The 13,848-nt window shown below is 71.3% G+C and overlaps 2 protein-coding genes across 4 annotated transcripts; both read right to left on the reverse strand.

Annotated features, from left to right (window-relative positions):
* Positions 1-488: 488 nt before the first annotated feature.
* On the reverse strand, positions 489-9,652 carry PLEKHH3 (pleckstrin homology, MyTH4 and FERM domain containing H3). Of its 3 annotated transcripts, none has more exons than XM_074562292.1 (13): positions 9,389-9,652; positions 7,016-7,071; positions 6,251-6,339; positions 5,865-6,059; positions 5,508-5,665; positions 5,225-5,348; positions 4,788-5,085; positions 4,495-4,702; positions 3,781-3,908; positions 3,544-3,664; positions 2,343-2,792; positions 2,079-2,270; positions 489-1,349 (listed from the first exon to the last, which is right to left on the reverse strand). In XM_074562292.1, the coding sequence occupies exons 1-13, from the start codon at positions 9,536-9,538 to the stop codon at positions 1,167-1,169; spliced, it is 2,352 nt and encodes a 783-aa protein (XP_074418393.1). In that variant the 5' UTR covers positions 9,539-9,652; the 3' UTR covers positions 489-1,166. The 3 variants fall into 3 exon arrangements, with proteins under 3 accessions (XP_074418393.1, XP_074418392.1, XP_074418391.1); XM_074562291.1 differs by having other exon boundaries at positions 3,772-3,908; XM_074562290.1 differs by having other exon boundaries at positions 494-1,349; positions 2,079-2,792; positions 3,772-3,908.
* A 1,924-nt stretch (positions 9,653-11,576) lies between these two features.
* On the reverse strand, positions 11,577-13,848 carry CCR10 (C-C motif chemokine receptor 10). Its single transcript, XM_074562339.1, has 2 exons — positions 13,837-13,848; positions 11,577-12,786 (listed from the first exon to the last, which is right to left on the reverse strand). The coding sequence occupies exons 1-2, from the start codon at positions 13,846-13,848 to the stop codon at positions 11,704-11,706; spliced, it is 1,095 nt and encodes a 364-aa protein (XP_074418440.1). The 3' UTR covers positions 11,577-11,703.

A 13,848-nucleotide genomic window follows, 5' to 3' on the forward strand; every position in this document is an offset into this window, starting at 1 on the left:
GCCGCTGCGGTCCTGCCCCCACGTGAGTCAGGCTGTGAGGGACGGTGTGGGGCAGCGCTGGCGCCAGCCCAAGCCCCGGCAGCCCAAGGTGAGAATTAGCCTTTTCCTCTGACCCTGCGGCGTGGAGCGACGGGCTAAAAATACCCCCCTCCGCCATGGCAGCGCCGGGCTCCCACGCCCTCCTTGGCACCGGCCCCGCAGCGGCGCCCACGGCCGGGGCAGTTCCCCCCGCCGGGGCGGCCAGTGCCAGGGGGTGCCGGGGAGCTGCAGCGGAGCCGCAGCACGGCCCGCGCCGTTGGTGAAATGCCAAAGGGCGCAGTGAACAGCCCGGCTGCGGCGCTGGCCAGAGGGACGGCGGTCCCTGTCCCCGAGGACACGCTGTGCTGCTCCTCCCGCCGCCTGTCCCCAGCCCCGCTGCCCTCGCCGTCCCGGGGATCAGAGCGTCCCTGCCTCCCACCGCGGCCGGAGCTCGGGGACGGGAGGCCCAGCCTTTCCTTTGTGCATTTATTTAGAAAAACAACCAACCAACCCCCACCCCCCAAGACAGAACCGACAAACTTTACAGAGGCAACATTGAGGGGCCGAGCCCCAGCCGTACCAGCCACCACCCCGCCGGCCACCCCACGCCACGAGCCCCGCCATGGGGCCACCGCGATGCGGCAGGGCCTGGCCACGAGGAGCCCGGTGGTCCCCGAGGCGGCTCGGCCAAAAGCCGCCCGCAGCTTTCCAGGAGGGGTGGGTTCAGCGGACGGACAGACAGACGATGGCACAGCACCGCTGCCTGGCACCCCTCGCCCCGGGCAAAGTCCCCCCGGGGGCGGCAAGAGCTGGGGCGCCGGCAGAGCTGCCAGGCAGCACGAGTGCTGGAGGCGAAGGCACCGGGGTACAGGGGACCAGGGGACAGGGACAGCCTGGGAGCAGCGCAGGGGACCGCGGCATGGCAGCCCCGCTGCCCTCCAGGGAAAGTGCTGGGAGACGGGCGGGGGGGGGCACGGGCGTCTCAAAATAAATTAAGGAAATAACCAGAAAGGCAACAGCGGTGCAGGGAGCACGAGCCCCCGTCCCCCTGCTCCGGGGAGCAGCTGGGGACCGGCACAGACCTGCCACTCGCTGCCCGGCCGCCCTCCCCACACCGTCCGTCGGGAGCACCCTGCGTGGCCGCTGGGCTAACTGTGGAAGGAGCCCACGGGCGGCCGGTGCTGCCAGGGCCCTGCCGTGGGGCAGAGCCCCTGGGGTGGTGCGGTGGGATCTGGGGCTGGGGGGCTGGTGGCTGGCTCCTGGGGCCGTGGCGGCCGCCGGGCACCCGCGGAGGTGAGGTATGTGTTGAGAAGCTGGGCGATCTCGTCCACCTGCGGGGCAGAGGGGACGCGCTGGGTCAGCCCGGGGTGCCCGGCCCCCTGCAGCCCCCGGGGGATGAAGGGAAGGGGGGATGGAGGAGAGGGGGGATGGAGGGATGGAGGAAAGGGGCAATGGAGGGATGGAGGAGAGGGGGGATGGAGGGATGGAGGAGAGGGGGGATGGAGGGATGGAGGAGAGGGGGGAATGGAGGAGAGGTGGGATGAGGGGATGGAGGAAAGGGGGGATGGAGGAGAGGGGCAATGGAGGGATGGAGGGAAGCAGGATGGAGGAGAGGGGGGAAGGAGGAGAGGGGGGAAGGAGGAGAGGGGGGAAGGAGGAGAGGGGGGAAGGAGGAGAGGGGGGATGAGGGGAAGGAGGGGATGAAGGGATGGAGGGATGAGGGGATGGAGGGATGAGGGGATGGAGGGAAGGAGGGAAAGAGGGATGAGGGAATGGAGAGATGGGGAAAGGGGGGATGGAGGGAAGAGGGGATGGAGGGAAGGAGGAAAGGGGGGATGGAGGAGAGGGGCAATGGAGGGATGGAGGGAAGCAGGATGGAGGAGAGGGGGGGATGGAGGAGAGGGGGGATAAGGGGATGGAGGGAAGGGGGGATGAGGGGAAGGGGGGAAGGAGGAGAGGGGGGAAGGAGGGGATGAAGGGAAGGAGGGGATGAGGGGATGGGGGGATGGAGGAGAGGTGGGATGAGGGGATGGAGGGAAGGAGGGATGGCGGCCCCGTACCTGGGAGGTCTCGAAGAGCAGGTCCCGGTCCTCCACGGAGAGGCGGAAGGTGCTGCTGTCGGAGGCGCCGAAGGAGGAGATGCGGCCGTAGCAGAAGCTGTCCAAGGGCTCGGGCTCCCCCGGCTTGTAGAGCGAGACAGCCTTGGCCCCGATGCCCAGCCACAGCCGCTGGGGACCGGCCCCCACCGGGCTCTGCGGGGAGAGGGGCGTCAGAGCTGCCCGCTGCCAGGGCTGCCCACTGCCCCCGCCGTGCCAGTGCCTCACCGCACGCAGGTCGACGTCGAAGAGCGTGGAGCCGAAGCCGGGCCACTCCCGCACCAGTGCCACGTAGGCGGCCATGGCCTCGGGCCGGCCCATGCCCTGCAGCAGCTTCCACTTCTCCACGATGGCGGCCATGGTGCTGGCCCCCTCCTCCCGCAGGCGGCCCCGCAGGCGCTGGTCCCGTTCCGCCCGCTGCTTGGCCAGCGCTTGCCCCCAGAGCCCGCCGGCCAGCAGCCCCGCGCGCAGCCGGGCCCCCCGGCACTTGGTGGGGGTGCGGTGGCGGGGGGCCGGCAAGCGGGCGTGCAGCACGTGGGGCGGGAAGAGCTCCTCCAGGCGCGGGAAGGGCGCGTGGGTGGAGAAGTCGCTGTTGAGGCTCTGCAGGCGCAGCGCGGCCAGTGTCTGCAGCGTCTCCTCCGACGTGGGCACGTAGCCCCGCAGCACCATCTCATGCGCCTGCGGGAGGGCAGGGTGAGCCGGCACAGCATGGCCACTGTGGCACAGCCACCCCGGCACAGCATAGCCACCCCAGCATGATGTGGCTCGTGCCTGCGGGAGGACAGGGTGAGCTGGCACAGCATGGCCACGGCGGCATGGCCACCCCGGCACGACATAGCCACTCCGGCATGGTGTGGCTCACACCTGCAGGAAGGCAGGGTGAGCCGGCACAGCATGGCCACTGTGGCACAGCCACCCCGGCACAGCATAGCCACCCCGGCTCGGTGCGGCTCACACCTGCGGGAAGGCAGGGTAAGCCGGCACAGCGTGGCCACCACAGCATGGCACAGCATGGCCACTGTGGCACGGCCACCTCATCACGGCATAGCCACCCCAGCATGGTGTGGCTCGTGCCTGCAGGAGGACAGGGTGAGCCAGCACAGCATGGCCACGGCGGCACGGCCACCCCGGCATGGCACAGCATGGCCACTGTGGCACGGCCACCTCGTCACGGCATAGCCACCCCAGCATGGTGTGGCTCGTGCCTGCAGGAAGGCAGGGTGAGCTGGCACAGCAAGACCACTGTGGCACGGCCACCTCGTCACGGCATAGCCACTCTGGCATGGTGTGGCTCGTGCCTGCGGGAGGACAGGGTGAGCCGGCACAGCATGGCCACAGTGGCACGGCCACCCCGGCACGGCACAGCATGGCCATGGTGGCACGGCCACCCCGGCACGGCATAGCCACCCTGGCACGGCGCGGCTCTCACCTGCTCAAAGAGGAGGGCGAACTCCAGGCTGTCGCGAGGGACGTTGTCCGTGTCCAGGAAGCCGTAGTGTTTGAAGCAGAGCCGGCACGGCGGGTCCTGCTCCCGCTGCTCCCCAGCCAGGCTGCAGCAGAAGGGACCGGCCCCATCAGCACGGGGACAGGCACCCCACCACTGTCCCCTCCCGCCCCCAGCCCCTCTCCCCCGTAGGCAGCAGAGCGGGACATTTACTTTTCAAACCTGGTGAGGACGTCGGCCAGCAGCGTGGCACTAGCCACGGGCTGCTCCCGCCGCCGGGACTGCTCGTAGAGAGCGAAGAGGTTGGGGCTCTGGGACAGCCCCAGGCGCGACACCAGCTCCCGGGCCACCTGGGGCGAGACAAAGGCAACCGACGGTGACTGCGCACCCCTGGCCGCGGCGCTCAGGGCTGCAAAGGGACACAGACAGGTCACAGCGGGCAAAGGCAGGTGGCCCTCAGCCCCCCTTCACCGCGGCTGAGCTGGGGGAGACCTGCAGGAGCCCCCCACCTCCCATGGCTCTGGGGAGACCTTCTAGTAGCCTTCCAGTACCTAAAGGGGGCTACAGGAAGGATGGGGAGGGACTCTGATAAAGAGTGTAATGATAGGACGAGGGGTAACGGTTTAACACTGAAGGAGGGGAGATTTAGATGGATATCAGGAAGAAATTCTTTGCTGTGAGGGCGGTGAGCCCCTGGCCCAGGTTGCCCAGAGAAGCTGTGGCTGCCCCATCCCTGGAGGGGTTCAAGGCCAGGTTGGACGGGGCTTGGAGCAGCCTGGGCTGGTGGGAGGTGTCCCTGCCCAGGGCACGGGGGTGGGGAACTGGATGATCTTTAAGGTCCCTTCCAACCCAAACCATTCCATGGCAGGCCACCCTCCCAGCCCCGTGCGCCAAAATGTCCCGAGTCCCCCGCCCGGCGCGGCCGCGGCCCCTCACCTCCTCAGCCGTGGTGTGGGAGCTGATGGCCACGCTGCAGGCGGGCGCCCCCGGGCAGTGCACGGTGCAGATCATCTCCTGCCGCCGCATCAGCACCAGGATCTCCTCCAGAGAGGGCACGCACTCCCGCCCCTTCGTCTTCCCCAGCGCCTCCCGGATGAAGCAGGCGTACTTGGCCATCTCCGAGGCAGGGAACCGGCTCTCTGTCCTGCGAGAGATGCCGGGGAGGGGGGGGTCACGGTGGCGCCAACCCGATGGGGGCCCCGGCGCCTGGCAGCTCCGCCGGCACTCGCCTGTCCAGGTGGAAGCGCAGGAAGCGCAGGACGGGCGGGGAGGGCAGGAAGGTGCAGCTCATGCAGGTGAGCAGCTGCCAGTAGTGCAGGTCGCCCTGCCCGCCCGGCGCCGCCGGCTCCGTGGTCTGCTTCACCAGCTGGCAGTAGATCTCGTCCACCAGCGGCGGCAGGTCCAGGCAGGTCTGCAGGACGCCCTGCATCAGCGGCACCGGGTCCCGCTCCGACTCCAGCTGCTGCAGCGAGTTGAAGAGCTTCACGGCCTCGTCGCGCAGCGTGGTGTAGCTGCGGGGGCCGGGGGCTGCGGGACGGGATGGGGGTTAACAGCCCTGTGGGCTTCCCCAGATTCCCCCCCAGCCATCCAGGCGCCGTACCCAACCCAGCCTGGCCCCACCATCGCTCCTGCCAGCCCGGGCACAGGACCCCTGCTCGCCCCTCACCGCTTTGGTCCAGGCTGCCGTAGGGGAAGGGCAGCAGGGGAGCGTAGAGGGGGCTGCTGGTGTAGCGCAGGATGGGGTTGCAGCGGTAGATCTGCTCCAGGACCTCGGGGCTGCCGCAGTGCTCCTGGGAGGGCAAAGCGATGGCGGCAGTTGCAGAAGGGCCGCCCAGCCGAGAGCCCGGCATGGGCACCCGCCGCCGCCCCACGGCACGTGGGGTCCTGACCGTCCGTCCCAGCCCTGCCCAACGGCTTCAGGCGTGGGCAGCCCCGTGCCACGGGCTCACCTCGACGTCGCGCATGAGCAGCTGGGTGGGCGTCTGGACGGGCACTTTGCTGTCAATGACCTTCTGCACCGCGCACACCCAGTGCACGGCCTCATTCAGGTGCTCCGTGTACAGGCGGTAGCAGTGCTTTCTGCCAAACACCGTCACGTTCCAGTAGCCTGTGAGGGACAGAGACCTCACCCGCTGCCCACCAGCGCCCTCGCCCCAAGGACCCCCACCCAAGCTGGGCTACTCGGTGCCCCGGGGCTCGGCACAGCCGCTCCTCGGGAAGACGGAGACCTCCTGGGGCTGGGAGGGCGACGCAGGGCATGAGGGGTTGCAAAGGCGCAGCCTGACCGAGGGGCACGGGCACCCTACCCGTCTCCTTGTAGGTCTGCTTGTCTGGCCAGAGCACGGAGCAGAGGCTGGTGAGCACGAGGGAGCCCAGCCGCCGAGCCCCCTTCTCGTTGCTGCTGTAGTAGTCCAGGGAATCGGGCGTCAGCACGAACCAGTACTTCCGAGGCCGGATCCAGGGGGTCTTCACGCCGCCCCGCACCTCCCGCTGCAGCCAGCCTGGAAGGGGAAACCTCAGCCCCTGCCGCCGGCACCATCCACCCCGGCGGCTCTGCGGCGCGGGACGGGGTCTGCCCGCTGCCTGCCAGCCCAGCCGGTGCCCCCTGCCCCTCCGGGACGGGATCCAGCCACAGTCAGGCCATGATCCTGCCAGCCCTGGCTATTCTGGAGGCAGAGACCCCTGTGCACACCTTTCACGAGAGCGTCAGGGTCATCCTCCACTGGCTCCGGGCCCTTCTCAGTGATGAGGCTGCGCATCTCCTCTGCGACGAGCAGGGACCTGGGGACAACACGGGGCTGAGCCCGACTGCCCACGGGCGCCTCCCACGGCCCCCCAGCAGGGAGCCGGCCCCGGGGTCTGGGGTGAGCCGGGTCCCCGGGGGCTCCGGGCACCCCACAGCCCCACGGTGGGAACGCGGCAGAACCGTCGGGTGCAGATGACCCTGGCTAAAAATAAGCTGTTTGCAGTCGCGGCCCTGCCAAGGAATTCGGAAAATGAACAACCAGGAAGGAATGTTGGCAGCAGCGTCAGCACTGTGAGGACGAGGAGCGAGAAGGCCCCTGTGCCGTGGCACCCCATCTCCCTGGGCACACACAGCCCCAGGGCACAGCCTCCGCTGGTGGACATGGCCCGGCAGAGCCTCCTGGCACAGGAGGAGCCACGCACGGCCCTATCGGCTGAGCCTGCGGCAGCCGAGCCATCCGGCACAGCAGAGGGATGGCGACATGCCCAAGGATGCACCAGAGATTGGGACGGAGCGTGGGAGTCCTGGCTCTGCCATCTCTGCTCTAGCCGATGGACGGGCACAGCACGGTGCCGGCCCCACGGGCAGGATGGTCTGGCACACGCTGGCACCAGCGCGTCCTCCCGCAGCGTGCCAGGCCCCCAGCTCCCACAGCACCAGGCGAGGGACGCGATGGGATGCCCGATGGCATGGAGGCAGGGGGTCACTCACCGCTCCGAGCCGCTGCTGCTGCGGGTGGGTTGGCTCAGGCTCACCTCCAGGGATCCCTGGGGAAGGAGGAGATGTTTCAGCCCCGTGGTCACCACCTGGCACCCCCAAATGTCCCTCCAATGACTGCTTGCCTCCTCGCCAGCCCAGCTCCCAGCCCAGGGGGACAGGCTTGTGTCCTGCTGCCGCGGGGCAGGGAGCCCCAGTGCTCCCAAAGCCGTGGCAGGAGCCCAGGCTGCAGCTGGGGCACCCCGGGGGCTCGGGGGCAGCCACCGGGCATGCCGGCCACGCGTCCTCAGCTGACCCGGCGGGCTGAATACCGTGCAGAATTGCACAAGGTCAGTGCTGAGTAATACGCTTACGGCACAAAGTCCCATTGTAATGGGGCCACTGACTTCCTGCCCGCGGCGGTGGGACGCGGTGCAGGGAAGTCCCTGGCCCAGCAGCGGGACCGGGGCCGGTTCCTCCTCGCGCAGCACAACTTGACGTGGACGGTGCCGCTCACGTGACGACCCTGGCACACGTGCTGGGACACGAGGCAGGGCCCAGGCACGGGCAGGCACCGGGCTGGGCAGGGTGTCCCGGCAGAGCGGGGATGGATGCTGCCCCGGGAGATGCACGGGCGCTCCTGCCAGCTGTAGCCCAACGGGGCAGCCGGAGGCGTGACAGGCCAGAGCACGCCATGAAACGCCAAGAAAAAGAGACGGCTGCTAAAAATACCAGCAGGAAGGGGGGGTCGGGGAGGGGGGAGCTGCTGCAGGTACGGCTGTGCCGTGGGCCAGGGCCGGGCACCTCTGACCCGTGGCATTAAGGCACCTGTCGTGCAGTGCTGGCACCGTGCATGGGGCCAACTCCTCCAGCGACCGTCCCACTGCCAAGGCCGGGGAGGGCCCCGTGCGCTCCCGCATGGCTGCGGGCACAGAGACGGTGCCCAGCTCCTCAGCCACTGCCTGCAGGAGGAGGAGGCAGCGGTGGCCGGCTTCTTCTCAGGGATATAAATAAACAGGAGAGAGGAGCTGCGGTGGCAAGGCTGGGGCAGCTGCTCCCACGCTCCCAGGAAGGGGCGGCCGGCGCTGCGGGTTTCCGAGGACCCCCCGGCCACGACGAAGGGCTCCCTGGGGAGCTGGCGTCACAACCGCCCACGCCAGCCTGGACCTCTGGAGCCAGCGCGGCCCATGGGACACGGGAAACTAAAGACAACTCCTGCCATTGCCGTGTCCTTGGCACTGCCACCGGCGCCCAGGGGGCCCAGGTCCAGCCCTGCTACTGTCCCCACTGCCTGCTGTCCCATGGGGCTGGCACTGCTGGAGAAGGGGACCCGCTGGCAGGGAATGGACAGTGTGTGGGTCTCAGAGCCGCCCCCAGCCCTGCACAGCCATGGCAGCCCCCAACATGGGCAGACCCCGACGCAGGCAGGAGGAGAGGGGCTGCAGTAAGTGTGACTGGGCTGTCACCACCCTCTGTGTCCCCTCTGGGTAGCGACAGGACCCCGTGGCTCCGGGTGCAGGAGGCAGCCGGGACAGGCAGGAGGAACCCCCAGGGAGCTGGGGTTCCCCCCGCTGCCCCGCGCTATCAGCTGTCCCTCATGCAGCCCGGCCGGAGGAAGCGCCGGTTTCCGCCGCTCCGTTTCCCCAAAGGGAGGAAGCAGCCGGATCGGGGAGATCCAGGCCTGCTCCCCGCGCCCGGCACGTGCACCCGGGGCACCACGGGCCGCAAACGGACCCGGCCTCCTCCGGCAGAGCCTGAGGAACCCGTCCCGCGGGGACCCTCCGCACCCCAGCCAACCTGACCCCGGCAGCGGCCCCGGTGCAGGACCTGGCAGTGCCAGCCCCACGGTTCCTGCCCCGAGGAGCCGGCAAGGGCAGGGCAGCACCGGCCCCGCTGCCCCGCCGGCCTGGCAGTGCCCCGGTTTCGGCTGCCCCCCAGCACCCGACGGGCAACCAGGTCCCGCCGCCGCCGGCCCTGCAAGGGCCCCGCACCGGGATCCGGCCGGCAGCGGCACCCGCTCCCCTCGGCTCTGCCCCCACGGGCTCCGGGACCCCCAGCGCCCGCCCGGAGGCTGCCGCGGGGCAGCGGCTCCCCCGCACCCACGGGCCGATCCCCTCCCCCGCCGCCCTGCCGGGACCCCCCCGGCCGGCGGCGGGGACGCGCCAAGGGCAGCCCGGGCGGCGGGACCGGCGGGGACGTGCCCGGGCAGGCGGCAGCCACGCTCCCGGGGCGGCGGGGACCGAGACGGGCCGAGGCAGCGCCGCCGAGCCGGGCAGAGCCGGGCAGGGCCGGGCAGAGCCGGGCGGGAGGAGCCGCGCACCGCCGGTCCCGCCGCGCCGCGCCCAGCCGCGGCTCCGGTGCCCGTCCCGGCGCCGATACCGGCCCTACCTGGTCTCCCTGGGCGCGGAGCTCGAAGGACGCCTCCTCCTCCTCGGCCTCGCCGTCCGCCTCCCGGTCCGCCTCGCCGTAGTCTCGCCGCAGCAGCGTGAAGCCCTGCCGGCAGCACAGCAGCCACCACAGCCCGCCCGGGAACGGCATCGCCCCGCCGCCACCGGACGGGACGGCACCGGAACGGGACGGGACCGGCCCGCCGCCCGCCCGCCCGCGCCGCTCACCGGCCGCCGCCGCCGCCGGGACCGGCCCCGCCGCCGCCGCCCCGGGCGGGCCGGGTCGGGCGCGTCACCGGCCCCCGCCAATCGCCGCGCGCGGCCCGGGGCGGAGCCAGCGCGCCCGGGGCGGTGGGGCCGCCGCTTGCGTCATCTGCCGGGCGGGCGCGCGCGCCGAACGCGGGGAGGGTCGCGCCGGCGGACCGGGGCACCGGGCACAGCCCCCGCGCCCGGTAGCCCCGCGGTTTCACTGGCCGCCGCGTCGGGCTGCCCTGTGGCACCGTGCACTGCCTTAACCCGTCCCGGGGGGGCGGCACCGGAGCTGTTGCCGAGCCGCTGGGGCCGTGCTCGGACGAGCCTGTCCCGCCGTCCGCCCGGGTCGTCCCACCGGAGGGGCTGCGGCGGGTGCCACGGCGAGGCCCAGCTCCCGGGGCCCCGGGGGGGGTGTTAAGCAGCCGCAGCTCTGGCACCGCTCCAGCCGTGGGGTCCGGCCCCGTCCCCGGGAGCCGCCGTGCTGGGCTGCAAGATCTCCGCCCCCGCAGCCACCGCCGGGCTGCACCGGGGGCTGAGCCCCGCTGCGGGGCCGCCGGGGCACCGGGACAGAGCCCGCCAGCCGGGGGGGAGGACGACGGGACGGAGCCAGCGTGGGTCCGGACGATGCGGGGATTCGGTGGCCCGGCCGTGGGGCAACCCCGGGTACGGCTGTGGGGCTCTGGGTCTAACCCCTGCGCTGCCGTGGGGCCGGCGGAGGAGGAGCGGGGTGGGCAGGGAGCGGGGGCCGCTGCTGGCGGTCCCGGCCCGGTGCCGGCACCCCGGAGCGCTGCTTCAGCCGGGCCCGGTGCGCTCGGCGGGGTGCCAGCCCCGGGAGGGAGGGGGCGTCCGGGCCGTGCCAGCCCCAGCCGCTGCGCCCCGGCCCTGGGGGATGTGCCGGGGCAGAGGAGCTCATGGGGAAGTGCGGAGGGGAATGGAAAGTCCCTCTGGCCCCTCCGGCCCCCGCCGCGGGAGGGGGTTTCCAGGCGGACCCAGGGCAGGTTTTTCCGGGGGGGTCTCTGCTGTGGCCAGCCCGGGGACTCCCAGCTCCTCCGGCACGCAGCCCGCGGGGACGGTGGCATCGGCTCTGCCTCGGCCAGGGCTGGGCTGTGCTTGGGGGGGCGACTCCTGCTTCTGCCCCAACATGCCCCCTCTGACCGGCCGGGCCGGGCTGGGGGCACGGCGGGGCTGGGGGGTGCCAGGCCCGCACATGCCACCACCCCCGCCCCCCCCCGCCCCGGAGCCGCCGTGGAGCCAGCGCCGGTCCCTGCGCCACCTCTCCCCACGTCCCCGCGGAGCCCTGCTCCGGGACCCGGTCCCTCCGTCCCCAGCCTGTCCCTGCCCGCTCCCCGGCTGCCGGACCCCCGGCGGGGGGGAGTGGGAGAGCCCGGGCAGGGGACCTCGGGGACAGGCAGGGAAGGCAGCAAGCGCGAGGTTCTGCTGCCGCCTGCAGGCATCCCCCGGCCAGCGCCGGTGGGGCCGCCTCCCCGCTCCCGCACCCCGCACCCGCCCCGCAACCCTCCCGGCGGCTCCGTCCCGTCCCCTCCCGGGGCAGCCCCGGCCCTCACGGAGACGGCGCTCACCCATGGGGACTTGACCGAGGTTTATTGGGGGGGGGGGGGGACCCAGCTGCCGGCCCGGGCCCTGCTCTGTGCATCTGCCGCCCCGAGGTCGCCGGCACCGCACAGCCCCGCAGCACGCGTGACACTGCACCGCACCCCCAGAGCACGCGTGACATCGCATGGTCCCCTGGAGCACGCGTGACATTGCACGGCCCCTCAAAAACATGCGTGACATTACATGGTCCCCTGGAGCACGTGTGACATTGCACGTTCCCCCTGTCCTGGTGGTTTGCTGGGCAGCAGAGGCGCTTGCAGGGTGTGCGGGTGCTGCGGGGCTGCTCTTCCCTCTGCCCACGCGTGCGCAGGCACCCTGCGGGTTGTCTGGCCAGGCCGCTCTCCCGGGGCTGGGGGCAGGTCCGTGCGGGAAGGCGGCTCTCCCGGAGAGCCACGGAGAGGCTGAGCCCCCGGGGTGACGGTCCCTGCCCCGACCGTGGCCACCGCGACCCTACACCACGTCTTGGCAGGTGGAGAGCGATGTCCGCCGGCGGGGACTGGGGCAGCCGGGGCAGCGCGGGTCCAGGGGCCCCACGCAGCCGGCATCGCTGGCCAACAGCCACAGCTCCCGGCGGAAGCGCTGGCCCAGGAAGGCGTAGAGCAGGGGGTTGAGGCAGCAGCGCAGGTAGGCCAGCCCACCGGTGACCAGCAGCGCCAGGTCCTTGCGGCGGCTCTGGGCACAGCTCACCTCCCAGCTGGCCAGCAGCTCGGCCGCGTCCAGCAGCACCATCAGGCTGTGGGGCAGCTGCAGGGCCACGAACACCAGCACGAGGGCCAGCAGCACCCGCAGCGCTCGATGGGGCTGAGCGCCGCGGGCCGCCAGCAGCGTCCGGGCCACGGCCGTGTAGCAGCTCGCCATCACCAGGAAGGGCACTACGAAGCCCAGCACGACCTGTACCAAGTTGGTGGCCCCCCGGGCCACCCGTGACACTGCCCGGGGGAAGACGACGCGGCAGAGCCAGAGGTCCTGGTGCTGCTCGGCTTGGCCATAGATGAACTGGGGCAGGGCCAGCAGCATGGCTAGCAGCCAGGCCAGCCCTGCCGTCAGCCAGCCGTGGCGGCGAGCCCGTGGGCGTAGGCGGTAGGCAGACGGCACCTGCACGATGGCCACGTAGCGGTCCATGCTGATGCAGGTGAGGAAGAGAAAGCCGCTGTAGAAGTTGAGGGCGTAGAGGCCCTGCAGCACCTTGCAGGCAGCCGTGTCCGGGAACCAGCCCTGCAGTGTGTCGATGGCAGCAAAAGGCAGCGTCAGGAGCAGCAGGAGGTCGGACAAGGCGAGGTGCAGGAGGCAGACGTCGGTGATGCTGTGTGCCCGGCGGTAGCGGGTGTGCGTGAGCAGCACCAGCCCGTTCCCCACGATGCCCAGCAGCGAGAGCAGCAGGTAGACAGCTGGCTGGTAGGTGCGGGCGAAGCCCTGCACCGCCTGCTTCTCGCAGAGCTCGGGCAGCACGCCGTCCTCCCACAAGTAGAGGGAGGACCCGTCGTAGAAGTCGGTGGTGGCGGTGGGCTGCGTTGCGTCAGGGCTGGGGGTCGTCTGCGCAGGGGGAGGCCAAGTGAGGGATGCTCGGAGGTGGCAGCCCGGCCGCAGCGTGCAACGCACCGCGCCCAGAGCAGCCCTCCTCCACCCAGCCCCACGGCGGGGAGCCCGGGTGTGCTCCAGCCCCCGGCCTTGCGCTCGGGGTGGTTTCCGTCTCACACCCAGCCCAAGGCAGCGGGAGGCTCACCACGCTCAGTCATTGCGAGAGCGACCGTGCGCTTCCCGAGCAGCTGCCTGCGGTGCAGAGCTGGTGAGGAGACGTGACCCCGGCCGCGGCGTCCCCGGCACAGCACCACGTCCCACAAACTAACCATGCACCCGCCTCAGGGGAGCTGCTTATGGTGTCCGCTGGGGCTCAGCACCCAGCCCATGTCCCTGGTCGCCCTGTGCAGCTGGGCCTCGGGGCTCCATCCCCAAGTGGGTGCTTTGGGCAGGTCCCCGCACACATCCCTGGGACCTGCCCAAAGCACCCACCCGCCCATGCACCACCCCAGGGACCCCAGTGCCGGTGCAGCCCCACACGGCCTGGTCCTGCTCCCAGACAGGGAGGTCCTGGGCATCCCGCTGCCTCGCACAGGTTGCCGGCAGCTCTGCATGGTGCTCCCAGGCCACGGCCTCTCCCTCCTGCTCCGGGCTGGAGGGACAGTACTGGAGCCTGACATCAGCCGGCCGGGACCCCACTGCCATGGGGGACAGGATCCGGCACGGCTCTGACTCAGAGCAGCCTCACGGCAGCAGTTTCGCTGTTCCTGGCTCACATGAACGAGCCCAGGAGGCCAGGCCTGACCCCTCCCTGCTCTGGGGCTGCAGGTGGGACCTGAACCCGGTGCCGGGGAAGGTTGATCCCCCAGCAGCTCCCCCAGCACCTTCCCTGCTCCGGGCCCCATGGACCTGGAGCACTGGGCGCTGCCCAGTGTTCCCTGGGGCTTTGTCTTTCAGCCCGAACCCACACGGCTCACAAGAGAAGCGTTTGAAAGCAAAAAGAAGAGTCAGTGACGGGGGTCCCTGCCCAGCCCCCAGCAAACCGCTCGCCCCACGGCCCCTCACCTGCTCCTGCAT

The sequence above is a fragment of the Larus michahellis genome, chromosome 18 (genome assembly GCF_964199755.1).
Source record: "Larus michahellis chromosome 18, bLarMic1.1, whole genome shotgun sequence".
In the NCBI taxonomy this organism is placed as follows: domain Eukaryota; kingdom Metazoa; phylum Chordata; class Aves; order Charadriiformes; family Laridae; genus Larus; species Larus michahellis.